General features: G+C 40.6%; 1 protein-coding gene across 12 annotated transcripts; it reads right to left on the reverse strand.

Annotated features, from left to right (window-relative positions):
* Positions 1–175: 175 nt before the first annotated feature.
* On the reverse strand, positions 176–18319 carry LOC139386536 (serine/arginine-rich splicing factor 11-like). 12 transcript variants are annotated; one of them, XM_071132162.1, is made up of 13 exons: positions 17988–18294; positions 17551–17684; positions 15436–15553; positions 15036–15151; positions 10083–10175; positions 8736–8785; positions 7606–7745; positions 7405–7483; positions 7156–7281; positions 2019–2108; positions 1801–1884; positions 1312–1468; positions 176–1151 (listed from the first exon to the last, which is right to left on the reverse strand). In XM_071132162.1, exons 4-13 carry the CDS (start codon positions 15084–15086, stop codon positions 927–929), a joined length of 1095 nt encoding a protein of 364 aa, XP_070988263.1. In that variant the 5' UTR covers positions 15087–15151; positions 15436–15553; positions 17551–17684; positions 17988–18294; the 3' UTR covers positions 176–926. The 12 variants fall into 12 exon arrangements, with proteins under 12 accessions (XP_070988263.1, XP_070988262.1, XP_070988260.1 ...); XM_071132161.1 differs by having other exon boundaries at positions 15436–16862; positions 17988–18291; XM_071132159.1 differs by having other exon boundaries at positions 14994–15151; positions 17988–18270.
* Positions 18320–20750: the final 2431 nt, after the last annotated feature.

A 20750-nucleotide genomic window follows, 5' to 3' on the forward strand; every position in this document is an offset into this window, starting at 1 on the left:
GAGAGAGCATTTGACAGTTTAAGCTAGTTTCCTGCAATTCTACACATAAGTCAAGGCAAAATGTTGTTCTTATGCTATCTGAGTAACTCAAACATAAAAACGTGGGCCCCATGCCATTTTTTAAATTGTGACTGTTAGTTGTCAAAGATTCTTATTTAAAAAATATATTGCTCCATTATCTTTACACATATGGGTTTTTATTGTATATAAAATAATCACTGATAAAGCACAATACAAACTTATAAGAATGACAAGAATAAGATCTAATGGGTATTGTGAATAGGTGAGCTATAAGGAGTGGTTATTATAGCACCACAAGACTCACTATATGTCTTCCGTATAATAACAGATGGGATATGAACACTATACCACGTACAGGACTGACAAAAAATAGTAAATGGTGAATTATTGAGGCAACAATACAAGAATGAAAAGCTAAGTCCACAGCAAACTGCTCCATCTAGCAGCCATGTCTGATGAAATGGACATACAGTGAATTTGTTAAGCAGTGCAACTGGCTGCTTCTGCTCCCAGCAATGAGTAGAAACTAAACAAAAAACTAAGTAAAATACACAAATGCCGTTATCCTTTAAGGAAAAAATAAAAAAGGCTGCACACTTGCTAGAGTATACACTTAAAATTACAGCAATAAACCTTTCAACCAACCACACCTTTTCACCACCGAAATAGGACAAAATAAAGAATTATGTATCACCATACAAACAGAAAATTGACAAAACTGTGAGAAGTCTTAAGGTTCATCTTCTAATTGATCTATTTTGTCTAGTCATTCCAAAAGAAAGCTAACAATTCAAGTGAGATAAAGAGGGATGGAGTTGATTGAAGCCTGTATACAGTAAGGTCGGTGCAGCATGGAGGGTTGGGAACAATGGAGGGTTGGGTACACAGATCCATAATTAGGTGACTCAATCACTGACATCCATGTCGTCCTCTTCGTGGTGGTCGACGTCCTCTTCGCGGTGGTCGTCACCATTGACTTTGGGAGTCCCAGTACCATTGCCTTCCACTGAGTGAGGAGACTGGGCTCCGGAGTCCTGGTCGGAATCCTTCTTGTCCAGCCTCTCCCTCTCCTTCTCACTGTCGTAGCCCTGCTCTTCCTCATCATAGTCTCTGGTGACCTGCAAAGACATCTAGGACATTTGAAATGATTAAGTTTCATATTTCTGAAGCGCATTTCATATGACTTGTTTTTCATTTAAATACAGCGAGTCACGCTAGATCTCTGAGGTCAAAAGCCAGAAGGAAGAATACATAACTTAAGACAAATCAGTTCCAGTCATTGCTGCTTACCTTCATGTCGCCTTTCTCTCCATCAGTTTTCTTTTCCCGTTCCTTATCTTTACTCCTTTCTTTCTTTTCCTTCCGTTCCTCCCGACTGCGGTCTTTATCGCCCCTGCGCTCTCGATCATTCTGTCTTTCCTTGTCCCTCTTCTTCTCCTTCTTATGTCTGTAGAGAGGAGAGGTTAAGATTATGAAAGATCTATAAAAAAAAAAATCTCAATCTAAAAATGTGTGTAGACAGTCCAACATTGTTTATATTCAGGTCCCTTAAAAGAAACCTTGATATTTGAAATCAAAATAAATTGAGTGCATGATTCGAGGGCATTCACACTGTAAAGAAAATGTCCAGAAGATCGTCTCATTTCACACTCTCAAAGTAGCCACCAAATCCACTGGCATGATTTCGAAAACGTGTCCCCTTCGGAAATGATTTTCTATGAGAAGCAATCAATAATAAAAACGGCAATAACGAGACCATAGATAGGCCAAAATATCCACCTTCTAGGAGAGGGAGTCCTGGAAACTTTCCTCTTGGGGGATTTCTTAGGAGATCGGCTGGCGCTGCGACTCTTCCTCCGCCTTCTGTACTCAACAGCAACAAAATGAAAAAATTAAAATGTCACAAGTAGTAAATATCTGACCAATCAACATGGTTGGGAGCATGGAAAAACAGACAAGTCAGACGTGTGGCTCTGACCAAACAAAACTGCACTCACCGATCTATACTGCGAGACCTCCTGGTAGTGCTGTAGCTTTTCGGAGGTGTTTTGGTGCACTTTTTATCCCGCTCCTCTTTCTTCCTATCCCTGTGGTTCAGAGACAAGTTAATTACATCTGATCAATATTTGGTATTGTATATACAGTGCCTTCGGAAAGTATTCAGACCTTGACTATTTCCACATTTTGTTACGTTACAGCCTTATTCTAAAATGGATTAAAGAAAGCAATTTGCTCAGCAATCTGCACACAATACCCCATAATGACAAGCGAAAACAGGTTTGACATTTTTGCTAATTTATTAAAAAGAACAGAAATACATTATTCTTATTAAGTATTCAGACCAAATGTTATGAGACTCAAAAATGAGCTCAGGTGCATCCTGTTTCCATTGATCCATGAGATGTTTCTACAACTTGATTGGAGTCCACCTGTGGTAAATTCAATTGATTGGACATGATTTGGAAAGGCACACACCTGTCTATATAAGGTCCCACAGTTGACAATGCATGTCAGGGCAAAAACAAAGCCATGAGGCCGAAGGAATTGTCCGTATAGTTCAGAGACAGGATTGTGTCGAGGTACAGATCTGGGGAAGGGTACAAAAACATTTCTGCAACATTGAAGGTCCCCAAGAACACAGTGGCCTCCAACATTCTTAAATGGAAGAAGTTTGGAACCACCAAGACTCTTCCTAGAGCTGTCCGCCTGGCCAAACTGAGCAATAGGGGGAGAAGGGCCTTGATCAGGCAGGTGACCAAGAACCCGATGGTCACTCTGACAGAGCTCCAGAGTTCCTCTGTGGCAATGGGAGAACCTTCCAGAAGGACAACCATCTCTGCAGCATTGCACCAATTAGGCCTTTATAGAAGAGTGGCCAGACAGAAGGCACTCCTCAGTAAAAGGCACATGACAGCCCGCTTGGAGTTTGCCAAAAGGCACCCCAAGACTCTGGTCTGATGAAACAAAGATTGAACTCTTTGGCCTGAATGCCAAGCGTCACGTCTGGAGGAAACCTGGCACCATCCCTACGGTGAAGGATGGGGGTTGCAGCATCATGCTGTGGGGATGTTTTTCATCTGCAGGGACTGGGAGTCTAGTCAGGATTGACGGAAAAGATGAACAGAGCAAAGTACAGAGAGATCCTTGATGAAAAACCTGCTCCGGAGCGCTCAGGACCTCAGACTGGGTGAAGGTTTCACCTTCCTAATGAGGACAGCCACAGGAAAGGAAGATGTCTTGAGATGTTGCTTCAATATATCCACATACTTTCCCTCCTCAAGATGCCATCTATTTTGTGAAGTGCACCAGTCCCTCCTGCAGCAAAGCTTGTAGCGTCTTACCCAAGATGACTCGAGGCTATAATAGTTGCCAAACGTGCTTCAACAAAGTACTGAGTAAAGGGTCTGAATACTTATGTAAAATGTGATTGCTAATATATAAAATAAAAAAAACGAACGTTTAAAAAAAAATGTTTTTTTGCTTTGTCATTATGGGGTATTGAGTATAAATTTGGCCGTCATTGTAAATAAGAATTTGTTCTTAACTGACTTGCCTAGTTAAATAAACGTTAAATAAATCAAAAGTTTGGAAACACCTCATTCAAGGGTTTTTCTTTATTTTTACTATTTTCTGCAATGCAGAATAATAGTGAAGACATCAAACTATGAAATAACACATACGGAATCATAGTAACCCCAAAAAGTGTTAAATCAAAATATATGTCATATACTTCAGTAGCCACCCTTTGCACACTCTTGGCATTCTCTCAACCAGTTTCATGCGGTAGTCACCTGGAATGCATTTCAATTAACAGGTGTGCCTTATTAAAAGTGAATTTGTGGAATCTCTTTCCTTCTTAATGCGTTTGAGCCAATCAGTTGTGTTGTGACAAGGTATGGGTGATATACAGAAGATAGCCCTATTTGGTAAAAGACCAAGTCTATATTATGGCAAGAACAGCTCAAATAAGCAAAGAGAAATGACAGTCCATCATTACTTTAAAAGGCATGAAGGTCAGTGAAAACGGAACATTAATATCTTTGAAAATGTCTTCATGTGCAGTCACAAAAACCATCAGGCGCTATAATGAAACTGGCTCTAATGAGGACAGCCACAGGAAAGGAAGATGTCTTGAGATGTTGCTTCAATATATCCACATACTTTCCCTCCTCAAGATGCCATCTATTTTGTGAAGTGCACCAGTCCCTCCTGCAGCAAAGCACCCCCACAACATGATGCCGCCACCCCCGTGCTTCACGGTTGGGATGGTGTCCTTCGGCTTGCAAGCCTCCCCCCATTTCCTCCAAACATAACGATGGTCATTATGGTTCTATTTTTGTTTCATCAGACCAGAGGACATTTCTACAAAAATTACAAACTTTGTCCTCATGTGCAGTTGCAAACCGTAGTCGGGCTTATTTATGGCGGAGAGCAGTGGCTTCTTCATTGCTGAGCAGCCTTTCAGGTTATGTCGATATAGGACTCATTTTACTGTGGATATAGATACTTTTGTACCCATTTCCTCCAGCATCTTCACACGGTCCTTTGCTGTTGTCCTGGGATTGATTAGGAGGCAGAATGCGTCTCCTTCCTGAGCGATATGACGGCTGTGTGGTCCCATGGTGTTTATACTGGCGTACTATTGTTTGTACAGATGAACGTGGTACCTTCAGGTGTTTGGAAATTGCTCCCAAGGATGAACCAGACTTCTGGAGGTCTACAAAAAAATTCAGAGGTTTTGGCTGATTCCTTTTGATTTTCCCATGATGTCAAGCAAAGAGGCAGTGAATTTTTAAGGTAGGCCTTGAAATAGATCCACAGGTACACCTCCAATTGACTCAAACTATGTCAATTAACTTCTTGGTGACTGGGGGGCAGTATTGAGTAGCTTGGATGAATAAGGTGCCCAGAGTAAACTGCCTGCTACTCTGTCCCAGATGCTAATATATGCATATTATTAGTAGTATTGGATAGAAAGTTTCTAAAACTGTTTGAATGATGTCTGAGTATAACAGAACTCATATGGCAGGCAAAAGCCTGAGAAAAATCCAACCAGGAAGTGAGAAATCTGAGGCTTGTAGTTTTTTTTAACTGAGCCCCTATTGCAGATACAGTAAGATATTGGTTATGTTGCACTTCCTAAGGCTTCAACTAGATGTCAACCGTCTTTAGAAACTTGAATGAGGATTCTACTATAAAGGAGGGGCTCATAAAAACAGTTTGAGTACCGTAATTTCTGGACTATTAAGCACACCTGAATATAAACCGCACCCACTGAATTAAAAAAAAATATGTATTTTGTACATAAATAAGCCGCACATGTCTCTAAGCCGCAGGTGCCTACCGGTACATTGAAACAAATGAACTTTACACAGCCTTTAAACGAAACACGGCTTGTAACAAAAATTAAAAAAATAGCAGTAAACAGTAGCCTACCAAGAAAGTCATTGGTCACTATCTTCCTCCTCCTGTGCACTGAAACCACTGAAGTCATCTCCTTCGGTGTCGGAGTTGAATAGCCTCAGAATTGCTTCATCTGGTGTTGGATCGCTGCCCTCTTCAACACGCAGCAGTCCAGCCTTTCGAAACCCGTTGATGATAGTGGATTTTTTCACAATGCTCCACGTTGTCAGCAGCTCTATTTCCTTTTCCAACAGCCAGAATGATTGCCTTCAACTTGAAAGCTGCATCATATGCATTTCTCCGTGTCTTTGCCATGAGGGTGACCATAATCAGAATGATGGGAAGTTTGAGCGCGCTCGATTTACATCACATTATGTGACGGTGCTCAGTTTTTTGGCGGCATGAATCTTGTGAAAGCGGGAAAAATCCATAAATTAGCCGTGTCATTGTATAAACCGTGAGATTCAAAGCGTGGGAAAAAAGTAGCGGTTTATAGTCCGAAAATTGCGGTAAGTGGTCTGGCAGAGAGCCTCGGTCTCATGAACCGCTGTCACGAGAGAGTTAGCTCCCATTCCATTGCATTTCAACAGACAAAGGAATTCTCCGGTTGGAACATTATTGATGTTTTATGTTAAAAACATCCTAAAGATTGATTCCAGACTTAGTTTGGCATGTTTCTACGGGCTGTAACGGAACTTTTTGAACTTTTAGTCCGAAGTTCGGCGCGACCTGAAAGCGCTTTTGGATTTGTTTACCAAACGCCCCAACTAAAGAAGATATCTGGACATAAATGATAGACATTATCGAACAAATCAAACATTTATGGTGGAACTGGGATTCCTGGGAGTGCATTCTGATGAAGATCAAAGGTAAGTGAATATTTAAAATGCTATTTCTGAGTAATGTTGACTACCCAATTTGGCGGATATCTTTTTGGCTGCTTTGTTGTCTGAACGCTGTACTCAGATTATTGCATGGTTTGCTTCCCCGTAAAGTTTTTTTTAAATCTGACACAGCGGTTGCATTAAGGAGAAGTTTATCTAAAGTTCCATGTATAATAGTCATATCTTTATCAATGTTTATTATGATTATTTCTGTAATTTGATGTGGCTCTCTGCACAATCACTGCATGTTTTAGAACTACTGAACGTAACGCGCCAATGTAAACTCAGATTTGTTTATATAAATATGAACTTTATCAAACAAAACATACACGTATTGTGTAACATGAAGTCCTATAAGTGTCATCTGATGAAGATCAAAGGTTAGTGATTAATTTGTATCTCTTTCTGCTTTTTGTGACTCCTCTCTTTGGCTTACAAAATGGCTGTGTTTTTCTGTGGCTTGGTGGTGACCTAACAATCGTTTGTGGTGCTTTAGCTGTAAAGCCTTTTTGAAATCAGACACTGTGGCTGGATTAACGAGAATTTTATCTTTAAAATGGTGTAAAATACTTGTAAGCTTGAGGAATTTTAATTATGAGATTTGTTGTTGTTTTGAATTTGGCGCCCTGCACTTTCACTGGCTGTTGGCGAGGGGTTCCGCCAGTCCTAGAGAGGGTTAAACAAGACATTTGTGGAGTGGTTGAAAAATGAGTTTTAATGACTCCAACCGGTGTATCTAAACTACCGACTTCAACTATATATGGAATTAGGGTTGTGGTTAGATATGAAGATATGAGTGTGCAATTTGAAGATGAAGAATGGGTCAAGTCTGTGCTCTGTGGCTCACCTGGATTTACTTGGTGATGGTTTGCTCCTGTCTTTGGAGTGGGACCTCCCACTTCTCCTTCGAGGGCTCTTGGAGCGTCTCCTGCTCCTGGAGTGTGAACGTCGCTTAGACCTGCTCTTTGAACGCCTGCAGACCACGAAGATCACACAGACACGACATCAATCTCTACCCTCAATATAAATTTGAAAAAAACTTATTTTTTAACTCAATCCAAATAATTTCTGTCAGGAAAACAGATTTCGTGTTCACCTGTGTCTGGAGCGAGAACGGGACCTTCTGCGTCTGGACCTGGACCTGGAACGCGAGTGCTTCCTCTTGCTCTCCTTGTCTGCATAAACAAAACGTTAAAATTACTTTGGTACAGAAAATAATAGCTTTTAGCTAGGGCTAATGGTAATTTATCTGAAGATGTAAGGTATGTTTTGGAGATGCAATGCTTTAGCTACTCACTGCCAGGCTCGATGGCAGCAGAGATTAGGGACTGGGCCTCTCTGACCCTCTTCATGGCCACTTCTATCTCTTTGTTGGAGGAGTCTGCCTTCAGGCCTGGATTCATGTTCATGTTCATCCCTACACCCATGTGGTTCATTCTGAAGAAGAGGACATTATTTTGTGGTGATTATAAACCGGGTAGTTTGGGTCCTGGATGGTGTTTGGCTGAAACAGCCACAGCATTCCAGTCATGTGCATATCAGACAATATACCTTGGGTATGATGCAAAACTACTTGTTTACTGTTACATTTATATTAATAACCGGTTTATAATAGAAATAAGGTACCTCAGGGGTTTGTGGTATATGGCCAATATACCACAGCTAAGGGTCGTCTTTGCGTTGTGCCTAAGAACAGCCCTTAAGCGTGGTATATGTAAGTAATAAGGACCCAGGGGGTGTGGCATATGGCTAATATACCATGGTTAAGGGCTGTTCTGGCCATTATAAACCGGGTGGTTCGAGCCCTGAATGCTGACTAGCTGAAAGCCGTGGTATATCATACCGTATACCATGGGTATGACAAAAAAAAGTACTATTTATTGGTCTATTTATGTTGTTAACTAGTTTATAATAGACACCTCAGGGGTTTGTGGTATATGGCCAATATATAACGGCTAAGGGCTGTATCCAGGTCGTGCCTAACAGCCCTTAGCCTTGGTATATTGGCCATATACCACACCTCCTCACGCCTTATTGCTTAAACATACCACACCCCCTCAGGCCTTACCACTTAATTATAGACTGGGTGGTTCCAGCCCTGAATGTTGATTGGCTGAAAGCCGTGGTATGTCAGACCGTATACCACAGGTATGACAAAAATATTTTTACTGCACTAATTACTTTAGTAAGCAGTTTATAATAGCAATAAAGCCCCTCTGGGGTCCATGGTATATGGCCAAAGCGTTGTGCCTAAGAACAGCCCTTAGCCGTGGTATATTGGCCATATACCACACCCCTGCCGTGCCCTATTGCTTAATTAGAACACACTGGAGTGCAATCCAACAAATTAATGGTTCATAGGTGTTACTGGAGGTAAGCTAGTCTGATGTCTTATAATGGGAATTTTCTAGAGACACGATGACTTACTTTGGATCCACCTGCGTCATAAACTTCAGAAGCTGCTCAGTGGGAAAAGACTGGGGAAGAAGAGTGTAAAATATATAATATACAAGTAAAACATATAATTTCAACATTTCCCTTTTAACACCAGCATTTGCGTGTGTATACAGAACACTATATACAAAAGTATGTGGACACCCCTTCAAATAAGTGGATTTGGCTATTTCAGCCATAAACATCGCTGAAAGGTGTATAACATTGAGCACAAAGCCATGCAATCTCCATAGTCAAACATTGGCAGTAGAATGGCCTTACTGTAGAGCTCAGTGACTTTCAATGTAGCACCATCATAGGATGCCACCTTTCCAACAGTTCACCAAATTTCTGCCCTGCTAGTGCTGCCCCAGTCAACTGTAAGTGCTGTTATTGTGAAGTGGAAAACACTAGGAACAACAGCGGCTCAGCCGCAAAGTGGTAGGCCCCACAAGTTCACAGAATGGGGCCGCAGAGTGCTGAAGAGCGTAAAAATCGTCTGTCCTCAGTTGCAACATTCACTACAGAGTTCCAAATTGCCTCTGGAAGCAACATCAGCATAAGATCTGTTCGTCGGGAGTTTCATGAAATGGGTTTCCATGGCCAAGCAGCCACACACAAGCCTAAGATCACCATGTGCAATGTCAAGTGTCGGCTGGAGTGGTGTAAATCTCGCCATCATTGAACTATGGAGCAGTGGAAATGCGTTCGCTGGAGTATGAATCACGCTTCACCATCTGACAGTCCGACAGACGAATCTAGGTTTGGCGGATTCCAGGCTAGCGCTACCTGCCCGAATGCATAATGCCAACTTTAAAGTTTGGTGGAGTATTAATGGTCTGGGGTTGTTTTTTTATGAGTCGGGCTAGGCCCCTTAGTTCCAGTGAAAGGAAAGCTTAATGCTACAGCATACAGTGACATTCTAGACGAGTCTGTGCTTCCAACTTTGTGGCAACAGATTGGGGAAGGCCCTTTCCTGTTTCAGCATGGCAATGGTTTGTCGAGACTGGTGTGGACGAACTTGACTCCCCTGCAGAGCCCTGACGGCAACCCCATCAAACACCTTTGGAATGATTTGGAACGCCGACTGCAAGCCAGGCCTAATTGCCAAACATCAGTGCCCGACCTCACTAATGCGCGTGGCTGAATAGAAGCAAGTCCCCACAGCAATGTTTCAACATCTAGTGAAAAGCCTTTCCAGAAGAGTGGAGGCTGTTATAGCAGCAAAGGGGGACCAACTCCATATTATTGCACATGATTTTGGAATGAGATGTTCGACGAGCAGGTGTCCACATGCACTACATGACCAAAAGTATCTCCAGGTTGCAAGCAAACACTCACCTGGGGATTCATATTCATATTCATATTGGGGTTTGAAAACCCAAACGCTGCCATCGCATCCATGGAGGGACCACCGAAAGGATTGCCTCCCATCTAAAATGCAACACATCATTAACCCTTTCATTGTCTATTACTCTATTTTACAGACCATTGTCCCCATGGGGGAAATTTGTTGCAGTATCATGTACACCAGGGATCATCAACTAGATTCAGCCGAGGTCCAATTTTTTTCTTGAGTGGATGGTCGGAACATAATTACAAATCCTTTGTAGACTTCAAATCAACCGCAAGAATCCCAAAAAGATATCATATTTGACTAAAACATAATCATTTCAAACCTTGCTTACATTTGTATACGATCATCTCTTTATTATGCATGAGAATACTTTGGAACAGATTTCCTAAATTTAAATCAATTAGAGCTGATTTCTTGGTGTTTTTACAGTCTTATGATCAACAACAAAAAATACGTTTTTTTTGTTCTTTGCTAAGAAAGCTTGGGGAGCCAAATAAAACCACCAGCAAGCTAAATTCGGCCGACAAGGCTGCCGTTGGGGAACCCTGATGTACACATTTAAATGATATATATATATACCCGTGGTCATGTATATGCCTGTGTTCACGTGAAAGTGGACTTATCAGGGCATGTTCCATTTCATTAACTTAAGAACCGACATTGTCTTATGTCAGATGGCGTCACTCCTACACAACGCTCGCTTTAACAATCTGTCTTGTAGGAAGTGAAACTCGTATGTAAATATGAATATTCCAGAGCATCCACCATTCAACAATGAAAACATAGGAACTATTTTTTTTATCACTACGCTTTTGTATCCATGAAACAGGCCGAATAATTACCTAAATGAAAATGAAATAGATGGAATAATAAAAAAGAAACAAAACTGTGGCCATCTCCTGCACAAATAATGTGCAAGGACCTCGGTCGCCAGTGCAGTGACTTGATCAGCAGCTTTGCTAACTGTTGTAGCTAGCTTACTGACAATAGCTGGCCAGCTCTACCTTTACTGACATGAAAAGCTTGCTTAGCCTGGTTAAATTACCCTGAAGTTGTAGACATGCAGCCTCAAAATGAGTGACCGTTACCAGAAATCAGTCCGTAAGTCGGCATGTTTCTCTGCGATCGCTAACATTTAACTTGTAAGTAACTTTGTAAAATTGGCTCAGCTGACTACAGCAGCTGACTCGGGAGGCTACTGAAATGACTCACGACAGAACAGCTGCTTGAAACTCATAAAAGTTAGTATCTGTAAACCCCCCCACAACTAAATAAATAAAAAATAAAATGTTGTGACCAAATTTGTTTAACCTGTTGCGACTCTATGGGCAGTATTTTCACGTTTGGAAGAAAACGTGCCAATGAGTCCCCATTGAGCTGTGAATGTGCTATGAACCAGTTTACGCTTTCTACGTATTCCCCAAGGTGTCTACAGCATTGTGACGTAGTTTTACACATTTATGTTGAAGAATACCCGTAGGGGGCTACATTGCGCAAGTGGTCACATGATGCTCCCGGAGAAAATCTCGCATAAGTACAGAGGTAGCCATTATTCCAATCGTTTCTACTGAGAAACCAATTGTCCCGGTGGACATATTATCGAATAGATATTTGAAAAACACCTTGAGGATTGATTCTAAACAATGTTTGCCATGTTTCTGTCGATATTATGGAGCTAATTTGGAATATTTTTCAGGTCGATTTCTCAACCAAACGTGAAGAACAAACGGAGCTATTTCGCCTACAAAAATAATATTTTGGGAAAAAATGAACTTTGGCTATCTACCTGGGAGTCTCGTGAGTGAAAACAGCCGAAGTTCATCAAAGGTAAACGATTTAATTTGATTGCTTTTCTGATTTTCGTGACAAGGTTGCCTGCTGCTAGCAAGGCATAATGCTATGCTAGGCTATCGATAAACTTACACAAATGCTTGTCTAGCTTTGGCTGCAAAGCATATTTTGAAAATCTGAGATGACAGGGTGATTAACAAAAGGCTAAGCTGTGTTCCAATATATTTCACTGTGATTTTCATGAATAGGAAGATTTTCTAAGAAGATTTATGTCCGTTGCGTTACGCTAATTAGTGTCAGATGATGACAACGGTCCCGTTCACGGGATGGGGTGTCACTAGAGGTTAAATTATGTTAAAATTAGCATTACTAAAGTAGTTTGCGAGCTAGCTTTTGTTTGAAGCATTTAACAAATTGTGTACGCAGCACTAAGTAGGTAAGCTTGTTGGTTAGCAGCAACCTTTCGCCTCTGGCAAGCTAATATTGATCAAATTTATGCTAGGTTTTGTGCCCAGTCAAACTTCAGAAATACCGCTCATTGAAGCACAAAAATCCATGCTAAATGTAAATTGACTAGAACTTCCTCACCAAAGAAACTTAATTATTGATCAATGTATTGTTTTAGCTGAGATTAATACAGACAGTTTAGAGGCAGAAATTAGGTTCAGCAGACAATGTTACCTAGGTAGCGTAAACTCAACCTATTACGTACAAATGTGCGTAACCGCGACATTCAAATGAGGCTTCAATGAAAACGAATGGGACTGTAGTGACTGTGTTGGCATCAAAATCTGGGTTGTGAACTATGTTTCGATTCAGCGTTGATTGACATGGTAATGGACTAACAGTATTGGAGAAAATATGAAAAAAACTGACCCCTCTGATGCTGTACGTTACATCATGACGTGTCAGCGCGCATTTGCAACTCATTTTGTGCCGTACAGCCTCTTTCCACCAGGGGTAGCCGTTCTCAGATGAAAATCATGCTTAACCATATACACTTTTCAGAAAATTTAATTATTCATGATTTTTGTCTAAATTAACTTCTTGGTGACAGGGGGGCAGTATTGAGTAGCTTGGATGAATAAGGTGCCCAGAGTAAACTGCTTGCTACTCTGTCCCAGATGCTAATATCTGCATAGTATTAGTAGTATTGGATAGAAAACACTGAAGTTTCTAAAACTGTTTGAATGATGTCTGAGTATAACAGAACTCATATGGCTGGCGAAAACCGGAGAAAAATCCAACCAGGAAGTGAGAAATCTGAGGCTTGAGACCCTATTGCAGATACAGTAAGATACGGCTTCCACTAGATGTCAACAGTCTTTAGAACTTCGTTTGAGGCTTCTACTGTGAAGTGGGGGCGAATGAGAGCTGATTGAGTCAGGTATCTGGCAGAGTGCCACAGGCTCTGAGGCGCGGTCACGAGGGAGTTAGCTCTCGTTCCATTGCTTTTCTACAGACATAGGAATTCTCCGGTTGGAATATTATTGAACATTTATGATAAAAACATCCTAAAGATTGATTCTATACTTAGTTTGACAAGTTTCTACAGGCTGTAATATAACTTTTTGTACTTTTCGTCCGACGTTCGGCCTGAACGCGCGTTTGGATTTGTTTACCAAACGTGATAACAAAAGAAGCTATTTGGACATAAATTATGGACATTATCAAACATTTATCGTGGAACTGGGATTCCTGGGAGTGCATTCTGATGAAGATGGCAGAGTGCCACCAATGGCAGTGGGTGAACAATCCAACGCTTTGTGAATTCTGCTTCACAATGATAGGAAGAGCCGACATCGAAGGATCAAAGGTAAGTGAATATTTATATGGTTTGCTTTTTCCGTAAAGTTTTATTTTATTTTTTATCTGACGCAGCGGCTGCATTAAGGAGAAGTATATCTCTAATTCCTTGTATAACACCTGTATTTTCATCAACATTTATGATGAGTATTTCTGTAAATTGATGTGGTTCTCTGCACAATCACCGCATGTTTTAGAACTACTGAACGTAATGCGCCAATGTAAAATTAGATTTTTTTAAAATATAAATATGCACTTTATCGAACAAAACATACATGTATTTGATTTGATTTGTATTGTGCAACATGAAGTCCTATGAGTGTCATGTGATGAAGATCAAAGGTTAGTGCTTAATTTTATCTCTATTTGTTATTTTTGTGACTCCTCTCTTTGGCTGGAAAAATTGCTGTTTTTCTGTGAGTTGGTGGTGCTTTCGCTGTAAAGCCTGTTTGAAATCAGACACTGTGGCTGGATTAACGAGAATGTTATCTTTAAAATTGTGTAAAATACTTGTATGCTTGAGGAATTTTAATTATGAGATTTTTGTTGTTTTGAATTTGGCACCCTGGATTTTCACTGGCTGTTGGCGAGGTGGGACGCTATCGTCCCACATATCCCAGAGAGGTTAATATAATTATTGCTAATATTTCATGACTAGGGTGCCAATTGCATTTTTTTGCACGTCATTACTGCGAGCCATCATGACACTCAAGTCGGAACAGCTGCAGTTCACTTGTGAGGCTAATGTTAGCGCAGCCCTAAATCCCTCTTCAAATTCGACACAAACCTTCAAACCGGTATGTGATGAGACATTACATAAACTGTTTTATTTACATTTTAAAGTTGATTAGTTGGACAAATCGGGTGAAAAAAACTTTCCCCCTTTCAAGATCACTTCGTAGCCTTCGCTCCCCACCCAACATTTTTAAAAAGACCCGATGAAGCTCACTGCCTCCTTGAATTATGCAGAGATGGGCATCATGAAGGTCTCGTCATTAATTTTGTTGGAAAAGAGAGAAATTGTGCTTCACATTGGTATTTTTTGGGCACAAATATAAGGTCAATTGTACGGACCAAGGCGATGTACAAAAGTGAGTGAGTTTATGTTAGTATTTTCAAATGTTAGACAGCACATTGTAGCTAAACTACTTTTGATCTATCCCATACCTTTTGCAAGATACGAGACAGATTAGCGCAGGCAGAATTGTTGCGCTATCTGACGTAAGACAATGAAGGACCACATAATTAAATTGATGTCATAAAATATAAAATATTGTATGTCTATGCTGAGGACCTACCTGTGGATAGGACATGGGGTTTGGTGTTGGGAGAAGTCCTACCTGTGGATTGGACATGGGGTTAGGTGTTGGAAGGAGACCTCCTCCGGACATAATCCCTGCAACAGCATTTGCTGGCGCCAGCAGTGACAAAGCCTTAGCCTCCTCTGGGATAACACCTACAGAAAAACAAAACAGGCATTATGGGAAGAAGAGAACGTCTACATCTAGGATCTACTAAAGAGGAGAGACATTTTGAAAAACAAAAAGATTACTTGCTCAGGTATTCTTCAAACAAACATGTGTACAGGTTTCAATTCTGTTACCTTAGATAGCTGCTACATTTGAGAAGGTTTGTTCCCTTTATTCTTTTAATCATTGTAGATAGTTATTCTTCTAAGGTTGGGAAAAAAGTATATCACAATACACACTACTCCACTGAACTCTGCCAAGATTGTATCACCTGAAAGTGTATTTTAAGTCATGAACCAAACGTTAGCTAGCACAGCGGCTTCTCCAGTGGGGTGTGCTCTCAATTTTCATATAGATTGAACAAGCGACTCACGTTGGTGGCTTCACTACTAAGGAGCACAGAGAAAAAAAAGGAAAAAAAATCGAGATACACAAAACAAAAAGAATTTCAGAGAGTTGGAGGTCAACAGTAAATACTGTACAGTCAGTTTCTACTACTTACCAGCAATACGTAGAAAAACAACCTAGCTAGCAATCAAATTCTAGGTAGGCGATATCTACTCTCCCAAGAACCTTACTTGTCACTGCATCAAATATGCTTAAAATTAATGCTTTTTGATCAAGTTTAATAATCAACTTGGCAACATTAGATTAGCTTGTTTTTCATGTCTGACTAATATAGGGCAAAAAAACTATGGTTTCACATCTCAATGTTACCAATGCTACCTAAAAAAGGAAACATACAATATCTTAATCAAGATGCAACGGGAAAAATAACATTTAATTTTTTTTTTTTTTTACAGAAGACGCACAAACATACACACACCAAGACAGACACACATACATACGCACACACCCACAAAAAAAAAAACATTTAAAAAATGGCACATGGGAGAGAGAATTTAGCTGCAGGAGACAAAACGGTTGGGTGGTATTTTCAGCAGGGCCTGGTTTACAGGACTGGCTGAGCCAGGAAAAAGAACTGTAAAACACAACAACAAAAAAGAAAGACCACTGTTAAAGAGAGAGCACTGAACCAGTTGCCATTGTCATGTGGGTGGATATCTAAGACAATTAACGACAACTAGATAGTCAGCAACCTTAAAGTACAGTATCACTGGTCAACATAGAAAACACACAGCCTAGTTATTTGAATCTGCCAATTTGAGGGACAGCGAGTGTTGAGTGAGTGCATCTAATTTTTAGCTAAATTAAAATTGGATACTAGATTGCAACTAGGGTTCACCCAACTCCCCAAACCAGGATGTGCCTTAACGCTAAAGGTGAAAAAAGTATGAAATGCAGGTGTAGCAATAGCCGTGTCATTGAGATGTATGTGTATTGTTCACTGTTCAGTGACCATTTGGATCCAATGAGAATTAGATTGGATGTTATACAGGTCAGATTATTAAAATACCTATTTTGATAAATAGACGTGTGAGTAGTCAAATAACATGTTGTGTTATACATGTGATCTGCCTTATGGTAATATCTAACTACTGCATTCCACTTAAACTAAAATACATAGAGAATAGAAAATGAGAGAAAGAAGAAAGGACACAGAAAAAAGAGAAAGAGAAGGGGTTGGGGGGCTGCTTGAATGCTTGCTGGCCTTTTGTAATTGTCTACAATCCCCTGTTGGCAGGCAGAGGACCACTTTCAGCCATCAAGGAGGGGGCTCTGCTTTTGCCTTCTCCACTACAACAAATCACACACACAAATAACAGAGATAAGTTTAATAGAGGATAGTCCAATATGGGGGAGAAAATAAAAAGCATGGTTAAGTTTTCATATACATGTAAGTTCCTCTCTGCTTTCTTTTTGTCTGCCCGTGCACAGTCTGGGCTTGTTCAGCTCTCTCTGTCGAAGCAAGTGCCTGTCCCTAAAGCAGATCTTGGTATACTGTGGTTACTGGTAAAGGGGTTGGGGGGGGGGGGGGGGGGGGGATAGGCTCTGGAGACCACTAAAGACTTAAAGTCATCTGTGTTGTTTAGTGTCTATAAGTCCAATACATCATGGGTGGCATTATGACCTTACAGTGTGGCAGTAGCTTTATATAATAAATTATGTGTATATGTTTGGTATTTAGTTCCACAGTATACCATGGATATGGGTTGAGAGATCTGATATAGAAATCTCTCTCATTGTAATTAGCAAGGGGATTGTACAAGACACGCATGGAATCATTTATCACAGAATCAGATAGGCTTGTCAGATCGAGAATGGATACTAGGATCTGAAATAGCTAGGACACATGCTTAAATAGTATCTCAAACCACAGGATCATAGAACTCCATCATGAAATTAATGGGCGCGTCACTCTCCCATAACTACGTCATACAGTCAAGGATCATTCATACTGAAGAGGGGAGAACAAAGCACCAACCTTCGGCAAAAGGGACAACGATCAGCGCTCTGTCCACGAAGACTGTGTTGGTCAGATGCTGAGAAACTCCCACGGACTCCGACTCTTGGAACTTCACAAAACACACACGCGACGTCACTGGCAGAGGCGATTCACTGCAATACGTTAGTTTGTAAGTTAGTTAGATAGCAACAACATAGTAGTAGATTGTGTCCAACAAAACACCCCTGAAGTAGTTAACCAACATTATCTTAGCTAGCCCATGTTTCGTCTAATATTTTGGGTACGGCTAGCTTGGGCCTCCGATGCTAACGTTAGCTAGCGTTAGCTAAACTAAAGTTAATAATAAACGTTACCTATATGGAAATCAACCAAATCACAAATTGGTAAGGAATTAAGTCAAATAAACAATAACGATGTCTAGTTTGCGACAAAAGTTAAACAAATGAGTTACTTACTCTGGTGGAAACAATTTGAGTTCTTCAATGGTTCCAAGAAACCCGAACAGCATTCGCATCTGCTCAGATGTTGTGCTTGGCGACACGTTCGTCACTTGCACTACGTTCGTGGTACAATTCATTTTTTTCACAATACAATTTTAAAAACAAATATATAAACAATTACCCCTCGATCTGAGAAGGCTTTTTTAGAAATGTACTTCGTTGCTATCCTAGCCGAATATGTTTTATAAACTCAAACGTTCATCCCAATGTGTTTCGTCGCCATGTTGTAAGCGTGAATACACATAGAAAAGAACGGCATGCGCACTGTGAAAATCCTGCAGTGATGTAGATAGTTTACACGGGCGTGGGATGGACAACTGGCGGCGGGAGGGCCGCCCCCCTTTTGAACGCCCTCGGAACAATTCAGTCAGGCAGGGTCTCAATTTACTGTTGTTGCAAGTTATGTAGAATAATATAATACACAATGTACACTATCGTAATTTGGTTGTGAATCAGCAGTTTTTCTCTTATGTCAGCCACTGATAGCCACTCAATTAGTCCATGTCAGCTAACATTTTTAGATTTTTAAATTAGTTTAGCAGCCAGCTGATTTTGATAGTCAGTCTCACTCGGGTATCATATTTAAACCTGCAAACATTTCTCTCCACCCTATGGAAAAATGTGTAGAATTGCAGGAAATTAGATGTAAAACAGCACTTTTGCATCGCTGCCCTATGGCAAAATGAGTAGAATTGAATGAAATTAGCTATACAATACAAAGTCTTCTCTCCACCCCATGGCAGAATGTGTACAATTGTACAAAATTAAAAATGTTCTCTCAGGTGTTAAGAGGGAGGCTGCTAAAATGTTTTGCTCGAAATGTGGTGGTGGGGGGTGGTACGCAGAGCAACTGACTGTAGCCCCTCATGATGAATTTTTTGGGGCCCCCACCCTGAGCTAGCGTGTAGTGTTTTGTTTATTTATAATTGTTTTATTAAAAGTACAAATTACAAATATCAGGCTCAAATATTTGTTATACAGATGATCAGCATTCAACAACTTACATCACTAGTAGTGTTAATGTGTGTTAGTAAAGGTCTGTCTCCCCCAGGAATCAAATTGTGAAATTTATCACATTTCTGTGGCATGTAATAAACAGTGAACTATACTGAAATAGATAGTGCAAGGCCAAGAGATATCTCGATCCCCCTGTTCAGATGGAAGTCATGATTGATAACAGACATTGAATATTTGAATATGTTATATCACAAAAGTGTTTTAGTGGTCTGTTTATATCACTTTACATCAGTAGGAAATAATAGGACATGGATGTATTCATGATTTTATTACAATATCTCAGTAGGGCTAATCACTGTTCATGTTAGATTTGGTGGTAACCAATGGCTTTGTTGAGGTCATTGATTTGAAAGTTATTAGGCTGACAAGTGTTATGTGGATATTGACTATGTTTTCAACCAGAATGGGTACAGTAACGTGTCAACTGAGACTTAGATGGTTTATGCAAATCTTTGCAGGAATGCAGTGTAGAAAATCAAAGCTCTCCTTTTATCCGCGTCAACAACAATAGGCCTTATATTCCCACCCAAAGCTTCACTCTGACGCTCAGTGTTTGTGTTTGGTACAAATCTGCCACAGCAACGTAACAATGGATTTGGTATTCATCTAAACGTTTTCAGAGAGTGAGTGTCCCTCTGTTCACAGAGTTTTTCATGATCAGCTGTGGCAGCCGTTTAGTTTGATGAAAAATGTATACTTTTGTGCCGAATACAACAGGTGTTACAGTGAAATGCTTACTTACAAGCCCTTAACCAACAATGCAGTTTTATGAAAAATAAGTGTTAAGTAAAAAATAGATAAATCAAATTAAAAGTAAAAAATCATTAAAGAGCATCAGTAAAATAACAATAGCAAAGCTATATACAGGGGCTACCGGTACAGAGCCAATGTGCGGGGGCACCGGTTAGTGGAGGTAATTGAGGTAATATGTACATGTAGTTAGAGTTAAAGTGACTATGCATAGATAGTAAACAGAGAGTAGCAGCAGCGTAAAAGAGAGAGGGGGTGCAATGCTTATAGTCTGGGTAGCCATTTTATTAGCTGTTCAGGAGTCTTATGGCTTGGGGGTAGAAGCTGTTTAGAAGTCTTTTGGACCTAGACTCCACTACCGCTTGCCATGCGGTAGCAGAGAGACCAGTCTATGACTAGGGTGGCTGGAGTCTTTGACCATTTTTAGGGCCTTCCTCTGACACAGCCTGGTATAGAGGTCCTGGATGGCAGGAGGCTTGGCCAAAGTGATGTACTGGGCCATACAAACTACCCTTTGTAGTGCCTTGCGGTCAGAGGCCAAGCAGTTGCCATAGCAGGCAGTGATGCAACCAGGCTCTCGATGGTGCAGCTGTAAAACTTTTTGATGATCTGAGGACCTGTTTTAGTGGTCGGTCTTTTCAGTCTCCTGAGGTGGAAAAGGCTTTGTTGTGCCCTCTACACGACTGCCTCAGTGTGCTTGGCCATGATAGTTTGTTGTTGATGTGGACACCAAGGAACTTGAAGCTCTCAACCTGCTCCACTACAGCCCCGTCGATGAGAATGGGGGCATGCTCGGTCCTCCTTTTCCTGTAGTCCACAATCATCTCCTTTGTCTTGATCACATTGATGGAGAGGTTGTTGTCCTGGATCTTTATACATAGATACATAGATGCATGCTTACTTCTAGTCCACGTGAAAATATGTTAGGTATATTTATCCCTTGAAACCTGC

Source organism: Oncorhynchus clarkii, chromosome 28, assembly GCF_045791955.1.
Source record: "Oncorhynchus clarkii lewisi isolate Uvic-CL-2024 chromosome 28, UVic_Ocla_1.0, whole genome shotgun sequence".
Taxonomy (NCBI): Eukaryota; Metazoa; Chordata; class Actinopteri; order Salmoniformes; family Salmonidae; genus Oncorhynchus; species Oncorhynchus clarkii.

Excerpts from the sequence above, each read along its gene's own strand:
- LOC139386536 (XM_071132154.1), bottom strand. The coding sequence starts at position 18,109 with ATGAATTGTACCACGAACGTAGTGCAAGTGACGAACGTGTCGCCAAGC. Across the intron at positions 15,152-17,550 it reads CGTTGTCCCTTTTGCCGAAG|GTGTTATCCCAGAGGAGGCT; the intron begins GTTGGTGCTTTG and ends GTTTTTCTGTAG. Across the intron at positions 1,469-1,800 it reads AGGACTCCCTCTCCTAGAAG|ACATAAGAAGGAGAAGAAGA; the intron begins GTGGATATTTTG and ends TCCTCTCTACAG.